This window comes from Hypomesus nipponensis, chromosome 10 (assembly GCF_054491055.1).
Source record: "Hypomesus nipponensis isolate SF chromosome 10, ASM5449105v1, whole genome shotgun sequence".
Classification (NCBI taxonomy): domain Eukaryota; kingdom Metazoa; phylum Chordata; class Actinopteri; order Osmeriformes; family Osmeridae; genus Hypomesus; species Hypomesus nipponensis.
In genome coordinates this window covers 4,232,658-4,244,196 of record NC_140370.1, presented here as the reverse complement: position 1 = coordinate 4,244,196, position 11,539 = coordinate 4,232,658, and the positions used below count along the sequence as shown (strand labels likewise).

Here is an 11,539-nt window from a genome sequence, read left to right as displayed (position 1 = left end):
TTCTCCAGAGGAGAATCTTCTTTCTCCAGGAGTACATAGGACAGCAGAACATCGTGGGTGAGGAGTTCCTACATGAAAAACAATACGAAGAAACAAAAAAGACGTACGTTTCGGTCATATCTCTATGTCTCTGTCTGTCACTTTCACACACAAACAGAAATGTGCACACATACCCAGACATGCAACCAGATAGGCTCACCTTGAGATATCTGAGGATATGACGTGTCTTTTCCGGGGACTGATCTGTAAGTGCGTCCCATGCCCGGTCAAACACAGCCTTTATAGCACACATCAACAAAAAGAAGTACACTTAGAGCAACATCCCTTATAAACAAAGTATGGTCCCAAACTAAATGCTCAGTTAGCGTAGCTCACCGCCATTTTGGAAAGATGCATGCTGAACCCCCCTAATGCCTCTGTGGGAGACGTTGCTGAGGTAGTGAATGCGTCCGTGGCTAGGTGCACCAGCCAGGTCACCTTGGGGGCTTCCTCAGCTGTGAAGGGACCCATGACGTTGAGGCCTGGGGTCACAAGGACCCTCGGAGAACTATCATCAGGCTGCTCTGATGTCTCCACAGAGCTTTCCAGCTGAGCTGCCTCCACTCTGTCCTCCTGCTCAAATGTTCTGTCATCGACTCGTTTTTCTGCCTCGTCCTCCTCATCTTACTCAATCTCCTACTTGCTCGCCTCCTCCACCAGCAGTGTCTCTGCATGGTGACGTCATGACAGCAGTGTCTCTGCACGGTGACGTCATGACAGCAGTGTCTCTGCACGGTGACGTCATGACAGCAGTGTCTCTGCACGGTGACGTCATGACAGCAGTGTCTCTGCACGGCGACGTCATGACAGCAGTGTCTCTGCACGGCGACGTCATGACAGCAGTGTCTCTGCACGGTGACGTCATGACAGCAGTGTCTCTGCACGGCGACGTCATGACAGCAGTGTCTCTGCACGGCGACGTCATGACAGCAGTGTCTCTGCACGGCGACTTCATGACAGCAGTGTCTCTGCACGGCGACGTCATGACAGCAGTGTCTCTGCACGGTGACGTCATGACAGCAGTGTCTCTGCACGGTGACGTCATGACAGCAGTGTCTCTGCATGGTGATGTCATGACAGCAGTGTCTCTGCACGGTGACGTCGTCTCAGGAGCACCGCTGACGGTCGGCCCGGAGCAGTAAAAAGGGTTTTACAGTGGCACTTGTTGCATGTTTGCTGGGGTCCCAAAATGTGTGTTATTTGTGATGGGATTGGGAAATGTGGTCTGGGTGCCCATGGACGTAACAGGAACAGGGGTACGAGTAGGAGTAAACGCCATGATTGGACTGCCAAAGCTGGTAAAACAAGGGCCAACATAATTTTTGGGGGAATACATTACAACATTACAAAGCACTTTCATTCCGAGATTAATAATATGGTCACATTTTGATATTTTTACACTCACGTAAACACACACACACACACTCATACAAGCACAAACGGCAGACACCATATACTTTACATGTCAATTTTTTTAAAGACAATACCATATTACTGTAAGTATCATGGATATATACTGTGTTTGTGTCTCAGACAGTTATGTTGCTGTGACGTTTCCAAATTGTCATAGCAATTACAATATTTCAAACAGAAAGGTTTCCATGACACTAGGAAGGTTGTCATGGAAACAAAGTTATAACCTTAAGGAGATATTTTTACCAAAGATAAGGCCTATGGCCTATGGCCAAAGGCCACAGTCCCAATGATTGTGCCCCACAACGTAGCAGAGGTCACCAGGCTGGTCCACCTGGCCAGCCAGCAGATGTGGATGAGCTGCCAGCTGGGCAGGGGCCCATGTGTCCTCACTGATGCCTTGAAGCCAGACATCCTGGTCTGTATCTTCTTACCTAGTTACTAATGTGGGTCTGTGTCGGCCTAACCCGGGCAGGAACCGTAGCGTTCTGTTTCTGCCATGGAATTACATTTTTGATTAGATTTCATGTTTAAGAAAAGAAAAAATCTTACCATTCAGTAAACTGATACGACTGTTATAATAACATTATTTTCAAAACAGAGCACGCTAATCTATTTCGCCTCGAGAATATCTTTCCATTCGGTCCGAATAGGGTAATGTGACCCGGGTCACCTAATGTTACGATAGAGGAAGTTTGACCATAGAGGTTGTAGCCACATGAACCTAAATACAGCCTAAATTAATTAATTAATTACTTACTCCAGTATTTGTCCAACATCGGTCAAATGTGAAGGAAGCACACTGAACGGTCATTCTTCTTGAGGGTTTGGAAGTGCATGTTCTGCTTGAGGTACATTTCTTAAACATGATGTCATCTTAAAAGGTCTAAGAACCGAATGGGTCAATCCGCCTGCCACGGCCATGCAATGTCAGGTAAAATACTCAGTTTTGAATCTGTAAGGCGTATTGCTCGAATTGTCATTTTGTCGTCCCTTTTCAGCTACCTGACTTGAAAAAGCCCGTTGATGATAATAACTTATAAGCTATTATAAGTTGGTCGAAAATATACAAAAATATTGTTTAGCCTAAACTTCTAGCTTTCTAGTCCTAAGAACTGACGACGCCCTGGGATGTAGCGGTCGTCAGCGCACCCGTCAGTGCTTTTCTGCCAGAAAATAAAACGCTAAAAGGATTACGCCTTTTTGGGGACAACCTTGTCCAATAATGCAATGATCTAATTGCAGTGTATTTTTTTTACAGCTTGTTCGTGGGAGCAAGATCTGCGTGCCTAGGCTAGGCCTACCCATCAATAAGTGTTTTTTATTTAAATACTTAGTTTTCACGCCTTTCAACACACTCAAGGTCAATAATGAAATATACAAATATATTAGTAGCCGTTACATGAAGCACAACAACACAAGACAAAATCCAAGACCAACTGAATCTTTTGACCAGTGCTATTAGCCCGTGCCACTTTTCCTGAGTTTAGTTCAGTTTGGTTCCAAAAATGTTGTCACTAAGACTTTTTGAAAATAATTCCAGACTTTTTAATATTTACGTCTCGTGTGGTAAGATAATTCCACCATCTAGTGGTTAATCTAAAAATATTTGCCTTACTGTTACTACAGATGATGTGACGTTGATTTGATACACAGTCCTTAAACATCATTGTTTTATTAACCAGGTGGTGCAAGCATTTTGCATGGTTTATCAATTAATAAATAAGTGGTGTAACCAATAATAAAATACGATGAGGAACTGTATTGGAAGTTAACCGGAATAAAAGACCCTGATAGAAATGGAATAAAAGCAACTTGTTATTTATAATTCGCAGTCATAGAAATGTAGTGCATCTAGAAATGCAATCTACCCTCGACTCGTTGCACGGCAGGCTAAAGATTACGGGGATGTGTGCATGTTGAGCACCCTTCCCTTCCCCTGCCTATTTACGTTCATCTCTGCCAGACTCCTTGGCTCAGTGCCACTCTTCTGTATTTAGCCCCAGCGGTAATCTTCACTCAAGGAATCCGCGCAAATTCACCTCAAATCATCACGGCAACTTAAAGAAGCTAGAATTCATGTCCACCTGATCCACCACTGACTTTCGGATGACAATATGGAGAAAACGACAGAACTTCAAGGTAAAATTGATTTATTAATGTATCTTTTGATTAGTTAATTGATGTTTTTCCTAAACGTTGACGTTCCATGCGTCTTTTCCCGAGAGACCATTTTAACAGCTTTTTCTCTGATCTGATGTGGTGTCCGTAATTTTGCCTAATAGTTTTTTTTTGTTGCAAGGCGCACTCTTTATAATATCGTAAAATTCTTAATATAGGGGGACATTTCTCCATTAAGTCTATTGTCTTAAGTCTATTGACAAGCACACATTACGTGAGACACTCAAGCTTGCTTTAACGAAGAAGTAGGCTACATGTTGTCGTTCTATTGAAGTGATGTGCATTACTATGACGGGAGATGGAATCAAACTGACAGCATTATAAATTCAAAATCAAACAAAAAAACGGTTAATTGGGTTGAAACATTGGAAATGTATTCTTGATTATATAAATCTGTATCCTAATGTGTCGGTCATTCTACTATAACACTTCTTGTCCTATTTAGGCTACTTTGTGTGGAATTAAAGTTATGGACATCAGCAGCATTTATCAAGTGGTCACTCTAATTAACCTCAAACGTACAGGTCTTTGAGTTTGCCCTGTGATACCTACAGTGATGTAGACTAATGTAGTTCTGGGGTAACACCTCCCCCCTAACACCATTCAAGCTAGTATATTATCTTGTACAATGTGTAGAATCATCAGCTTTCCTCCTGATGTCCTTGTGCTTGGTGAGGGCAGTGTCTCCAGTGCAGGTCTGAAGAGCACTGCTGATGAGTGAGTCACTGCCTGTGCCTCAGCTCTCCCACTCTGGAATGGTCCTTTCAGCTCTTGCTCAATGGAAATGGCCTTCCTTCCTGTGTCTCACTTAGGCATGCATTAAACTGCTGTTTTACAGACGTTGTTGTTCAGACCCACACATTGACTACCCGGTAGAGGAGCATCATTGAGGAATCGACTGGATCAAGGCATTGTTTCTTGAGGCAAAAGACAGGAATAATCTATAACTAGGGCATTTGGAAATGGCTTTGTACTTTAAAAAAAAAACAAAGCTCATAGAATCCCTTATGTTAATGGTCTGGCTCAATCAACCCTACAATATAATGTTTTGTATCCCTCCACAGTTCAGAGTTAGTTATTTGTAGTGAATCACACAAGCACAGCACTGGGAGAGAGACGGGTGCATGCAGGGAGGTCATCTCCTTTTCTTTTCATCTGTCCGTCTGAACTGACCAGATACATCCAATTACTCAGCTTCCAAATAGCGGTTCAGCTGAACGCCTACAGAGGGATCACACATTTCATCCCTTCTTTATTGGTCCATCATCACAACGCTGACAAGAAAGGCTTAGGTGTAAGGCAATCTGTGCCCTCCAGAGAGGAAGGAAAGGTTGAAGGAGAACCCCTTTTTGGTAAATAAAGGAGATTTTTTTTCTTCTTTCTATTACCTATCGGAGGATGGAGAAATATTGGGTCTTTCAAGCTAACCTGCCTTTTCTCCGTTTCTCTCTTTCCCTCTCGCTTTCTCTTCTCTGTTTTCTCTCTCCTGCTCTCTCAAGCTCTCTTTTTTCCTTTCTACCCCCCTTCTACCTCAGCAGTATGGTGATGCCAGCACCTTGTCCAGACATGCTTACCAGTTCAGACCAGTCCCTTCCCCTCACCCCCAACCACAGCAGCCCTGCCATCTCTGGACCCAGGGGCTCCCGGGGGCCCATCAGCAGTGGCCGATCCTCCCTGTCCCTCCCTGAGCCTGAGGCCTGGCGAACCCCCAGGACCCCCAGCCCGGTGGCCCGCCAGGGCCTGGCCCAGGGCTCGCGCTCCTGCTCCCTGCAGGTGCCCCGCACCGTCCCAGAGTGCCTGGGGCTCCCTCCCCGGGCGGCCAGCTTCGACGTGTCTCCCTACGGGGGGGACGAGAGCCCGGGGTCAGTGAGCCCCCACAGCATGCTGCGGAGACGCGGGGGCCTGGTGGACCAGCGGGATGTCGTCAGGGCCCACGAGGCCCACAAGATCCAGAGCACGCCCCAGGCCCGCAGGAAAGAGTGGGAGTGAGTACGCGGGGGGGGGGGGGGGGGGTTCCCATCATGTGTCTGCCCAGTGTGAGGACAAGACAGGGGGGGGGATGGGGGGGGGGGGACGGGGAGGGGGATGAGGGAGGACGTTCAGGAGGAGCATGATGTGGATGACGACACAAACCAGTATGACTGTTAATCCTGTCTACTGGAGATCCATGTTTTGTCATGCGCTGTGGAGATGCCCGCCATTTTGTGTTGAGGCAGAAAGGCGATGGCAGCGAGTGCAGCCCTGGCTGAGGTGCTCTGTGTTCCATCTGAAAGCACTTGCCAGTTCGTTTGACTGTGAAGTGGTCTTCATACCTGCCGACTGTTGCCGGCTGTGGTTAAATCTGATGCGAAACGTTATCATTATTAATGGTGAGGCTGAACATGCTTGATTGTGGAACTTTGAGGTCTGGAGCTCTGATTACCTTCTTCCAGTCACTCCAATGTGGAGTGGCACTCCATCACTGGAGCCCCCACCCCCACCCCCGTTCCCCCTCTCTCCTCTCATCTCCCTTGGCCGCCCCCCATCCTACGGAAGTGTAAGAACCCTGCCTTTGTTTCTCTACCGTTTGTGTTCGGCATGCGTGCGTGTGTGTCCACACCCATGCTCACACACCCATGCTCACACACACATGCTCACACACACACACACACACACTCTCCCTCTTTATATTAGACCTCTTCTACTCTCCCTCCCCTTCTTTTGTCGTTGGGGTTTGGGTGAGTGTGTGTATTTGTGGCAGATTTCACTCAGCTCTGTCAGGTATGCACTTTTGTGTTTCTGTTCAAGGTTGTCCAGCAGCAGGACATTCTTTAACAAGACTTGCAGGGAGCACGTCTGGCCATTAGAGGACGCCACATAATCAAACTATAGGAAGCCGTCAGAGACCAAACATGGCCGCTGCAGCATGAGGTCATTCCAGATGGACTTCAAACAGATTGACCGGTTGATGACTTTGTATTGACAGTGTGACAGGACCTTAGAACTATTTAACTTTGAGTGGTGTGCAGCGTGCAAACATTGACAAAGGAAATCCTGGTGTCATAGGTATTGAGACCCCAACTGGAAGGGAACTTAGTGTTTACAGTCTTTCATGTTTAGTATTATTCCTGGTGCACTTATACTTGCTAAATGTCCCAACATTTTTTTACAAGTAGGGTGACTGTGCAGTGACATTTACTTTTATCTTAACAGTTTTGGGTTTCATTTTTGCTCTGTGATAAGTAACATTTAACCATGATCAAATTGCAAGTTTGTTGCATAGCAGAAAGATGTTTTTATTGTAGGTTATGATTAATGTGTGTTTATGTAAGCCTTGCTTATTGCTGGAACCAAACTGACACAACTCAGGAATGAAGAGAGTCTGTTGCTTGGTAACGGAGGAAAAAAGACAACGCTAAAGCCACTCCAATCAGCGCTGGGGTGAAAGCCTGCCGCCAATTACATAAATGCTCAACAGAGTTATGGCGATAAGTACAACCATTAACATTTTAACTGATGGGGCCTGTCACCTACAGTACAATATACCCCCCATCCTTTTTAAGATATAAAGAAGAGCTTATTACTCCTAAATTCCATGAAGGATGTTGAAGGGAAAAGTGCATCACAGTCTTTGTCAAGTTGTAAAGTGAAGTGTAGCTCTGTTATGTGACTGCTGTCTTTGTAGCAGCAGAGACTCAGAGTGTAGCCAGATCTGAATGCTGTTCTGATCTGGCTGTGACCTTGGTAGAGTAGAGATGGTGTTAGACAACATCAGACACTCCGTACAGGCTACCACAGAAGCTGTTTCTCTGTTCGTCAGTGTGTGTGCTCTGAATCTTCTGATTATTGACCGTCTAAACAGACTTGGAGCTCAGCAAAGTTTTCTATTTGCAAAGGGAATAACGCAAATGGTTCACATCTCTTTTATTGGCTTTGAAGGCGATGGTGTTTCTGTTGGGCCATCTCTCTGAAACGGTGTGCTGCTGCTGCTGCTGCTGTGTGCTGATGTCTGTCTTCCTCGTAGGCCAGGAAGGCAGCCTTGACACGCTGTGTTGAAAGGGTTTCTTCTGGAGGACAGACAGATTTCTGGAGGAAGAGGTTGCTATTGTGCAACATGCCTTTTGTTGGCAAAATGAAAAGAACAGAGCAGAAATTCAAGCGAGCTGGGTCGCTATGGAAACCACTGTTAAGAAATGAAAAGGGAAGTAATGATGCTAGAAATTGACAAATATATGAGACCGACAGGATGTTTCTTTGGGGGTGTTCTTAATGTTTGAGTTTTATGTCAAACATCCAACTTTCCCGTGGAATGGTGTCCCTGAAAAGTTATGGACTTTATGTATGATATAGTACTTGACTTTGTTTGTTTGGTGTTTGTTTTGTCCACTTTCTCCCAACTCTCTTTTTCTCTCTTTCTTTCTGTCTTTTTTTCTATTTCTCTTGCTTTTTTGTTTTACCTCTTGAAACAGAATCAAAGAGCAGGTCTGTGCTGCAAAACTGCTCCCTCTCTCTCTCTCTCTCTCTCTCTCTCTCTCTCTCTCTCTCTCTCTCTCTCTCTCTCTCTCTCTCTCTGTGTCTTTCCAAATGTCTTTGCCCCATGATGACTAAACACATACTTGTCTCCTATTGGTTGACTATGTTTCTGTTATTTTGTTTATACAGTGTTGACCTGTTATGTCAGCATCATCCTGCCTACACAGAACTGATTCACACTGATAAATACAACACTGTAAGTTGAAGGATAGCTCAAGCTTCATCTGACAAAATGCTTTCAATATGATTTTTACAGTAAATCTTTATAATAAGATGAGGTACTCAAAGACAGGACCTGACTGATTCAAATCAATCTCTCCTCTGGCTAAACAAGTCATGTGTTTGATGAAATGGTCCTAACTCTTGAATATTCCCACAGTGGCTCTTAGTGGACAAAATAATATGTCAATACATACTATACATACAGTCATGGTAATGTCATTCCTAATGTTGTGTGTGGGTGAGGGTGTGTGTGTTTGTGTGTGAGAGAGAGACAGACGGAGAGAACGAGTGGTAAGGTGTGTGATGTGGTCATTTTGATAAGAGTCACAGAACCAGTCTCTGTAGAGAGGCGTGGAGAGTGACAGATGGAATGATTGAGTCTGGTCGCCAAATGAGGTCTTGTTCACACTTTGAGTGTGTGTGTTTGTGAGAGTGTGTGTGTTTGTGAGCGTGTGTGTGTGCGCGCGCGAAATCCTCGGGTTTTCTCTCCTCCCCTTTTAAAAAGAGAGCAGGCTTGAGATCTATTTCATGATCTATTTATATTTCCGACATATTTCTCTGATATTAGCACAATGACCCCTTTTTTTGAAAAAAATGTAATAGTACAAGTGGGTCTCCATGAATGAAAATGCATCAATGCTCAGACTTTTGAAGTATTATGATGTGGGGCTATGTTCATAGACTGGGCCACTATGTTCATATAGCGCCTGGGCCAAGAAAACTTGTCCATATCACCCCCCCCCCCCCCCCCCCCCCCCTCCAGTTAATGCCAAGCTTTTCACAAGATCGGACAAAGTTTTACACTTGAGATGTGGTTCTAAAGAAAAAAAATAGATAATCGTTGTTCAAGCATGGTTATATCACTGTAATCTCTGACAATCCATGTAGGCTGTGCTCTGTTTTTTAAATATTCGTGCAGCCTACACATTGATTGACACACACGTGTTTCTTTATTCATTTATTCTTCTCTGCTGAATGAGATAAAAATGAGGTGGAGTGGTCTGTAATGGATTTAATTCCATATCCCCACGTATAGGCTATTTACAGAAACCGTCAATTTGGAGAAAACGTCAGTTTCATCATGTAAAAGGTAGATTGCCATGGCAACGGAACAGTACTTTTCCCCCCATCTCTTCTAATTCCCATTCAGATTCATTTTTTAAATTACTGTAGTGAAATAGCACACGTGGGAGGGGGCTGCGCAAGCGTTTGCATGAGCGTGATGTCTGTCTTGATCACTTGGGAAACAGGTGTTAACATTGACAGATCAGCGAAGAGCGCGCCTATGAAATCAAGCGTATTCGATACAGACAATTTCATATGCCCGATTCATCTACTGCATGTGGATAAATGTCTGTGAACGAAGTTTTGGAATATACCAAGTGGTGGTCACCTCGGATAAACACTCGCCTTGTCTATTCGCAATTCAAGAAGATGCGTTGCCTAGTCTAAAGTTTGTGGAAGCGAACGCTCGATCAGTCGGTTTGAAGATTAACTAGTTCAGAATAGGTCTTACGATGTACTGAATTGAATTTCGATTGTGTAAGAAAGTGTCAATGGGAATCTCGATGGAACGTTTACCTGTTGTTACCTGAACAAATAGCGGTGTGCTCAATTCATCACAAAACTTGTTGGGAGAAGAACTGCTCCTACTGCGTCTTTTTCACCAACCCTACCTGATGGATATTGACAGTAAAGTTGAACAGTTTACATAACTGAAATATTAGTTGGATTAATAGTTTTCTTTTAAAAGGCCTTACTAAAATATTTAACCGGGATGCATTTTTTTATGGAATGAGACTGCAACTTTTGGGATATCTTTACACTCTAAATCGCCTGCAAATGGATTAAGACATCAAAACATTTAGCCAGTGTTATCATTATTTTCTTCGTAGAATGGCTCGTTTTGGAGACGACGTGCCGAACACCATGGATTCTGGGGAGGGGGATCCGGAGCGCGGGGGAGACGGTCAGGACGCCGCTTCAGGTGGGATGTCAGGGTCGATGAAACAAGCCAAAGCGCAAAGAGCGCGCACCATGGCACTCTATAACCCTGTTCCCCATCGGCAGAACTGCCTCACCGTCAACAGATCGCTCTTTATATTCGCCGAGGACAATTTCATTAGGAAATATGCTAGGAGGGTGATAGAATGGCCATATCCTTTTCCCAACATAAAAGTTTGTGGGTGTCACTAGTAACTTGTGATTTCTCATTAGCATTTTCTGAAGGTGTCCCCATACACAACGGTTTGTCAATTGGTGATCTTACATAAGTGATACAGCACAATTAGTACACTTTTTAATCGTTTTATCTTTGCAATCCGTTTCTGGTTGTGATTGATCAGCAATAGCTGTGTATGTTCAATGTGTGTGTTGTGTCTGACAATCATTTGTAAGTTACGTTGACATTTCATCATAAGGGGAATGAGAACTGTTATTGTGGCAACTTTGAGAACGTCTTAAAATCAGACTTGAAGCTAGCTAAGCTTGGTTGAGCACAGTACCTTCTGATCACACACAGTTTGTTGTCAGTTTGGGTTGTTGTCAGTTAGGGTAAGTCCCTAACTGACACTGACAACAAACCGTGTGTGATTAGAAGGTAGCAGGCTAGGTGAGAGATGATCTCTTGGAAAAGCTCTGCATACAGTGGGAGGTGGATGTAGGCATAACTCTCAGCCTACACTTTGGAACATGAACTCGGGCATGCGTGGGTGTCAGGACAGAAGCGTAATCTCTCCAGTTCCTCTCTGGTAGTGTCGAGGTATTCAACTACACGCATCCTAACAAAATCACCTTCAGTAAAAGATCGAATCCACACACGTTCCCTGGACACCTTTAGCACCGTCCGCATATAGCAAACCACCACAGGCATCTGGGAGGGGTTTTCACAGCGTGGTTGTCTGTCAGTGCTGTAATCTGTTTGGGTGGGAGGCGTGCAGTGTTGAGTGTGGACTGTTCCAGAGGTCAGGTCAGCGTCACAACACCCTCTGGAAGGCAGCTACCTGTGACTGCAGCCAGTGTTGTGGAGGCTGCTGTGTGCTGTGAGTCTGTTGGGATGCTCTGTGACCACCAGATAGTCAAGTCACTTTCCCTGTGTTGCCTGTGTTTGGGACTGAAACCAAATATTTCTTGTGTAGCCATTTCTGAAGTTCTGAAGTGGTTCGAGAGCGAT

General features: G+C 44.8%; 1 protein-coding gene across 1 annotated transcript in view; it reads left to right on the top strand.

Annotated features, from left to right (window-relative positions):
• Window positions 1-4,832: 4,832 nt before the first annotated feature.
• Window positions 4,833-11,539, top strand: part of LOC146270885 (voltage-dependent R-type calcium channel subunit alpha-1E-like) — a 37,208-nt gene continuing 30,501 nt past the window's right edge. The window contains exons 1-3 of the mRNA XM_084706595.1: window positions 4,833-4,985; window positions 5,133-5,618; window positions 10,263-10,523. Of these exons, the coding sequence (XP_084562721.1) occupies window positions 5,173-5,618; window positions 10,263-10,523 (707 nt within the window). The 5' untranslated portion in view covers window positions 4,833-4,985; window positions 5,133-5,172. The remainder of the gene's footprint in view (window positions 4,986-5,132; window positions 5,619-10,262; window positions 10,524-11,539) is intronic.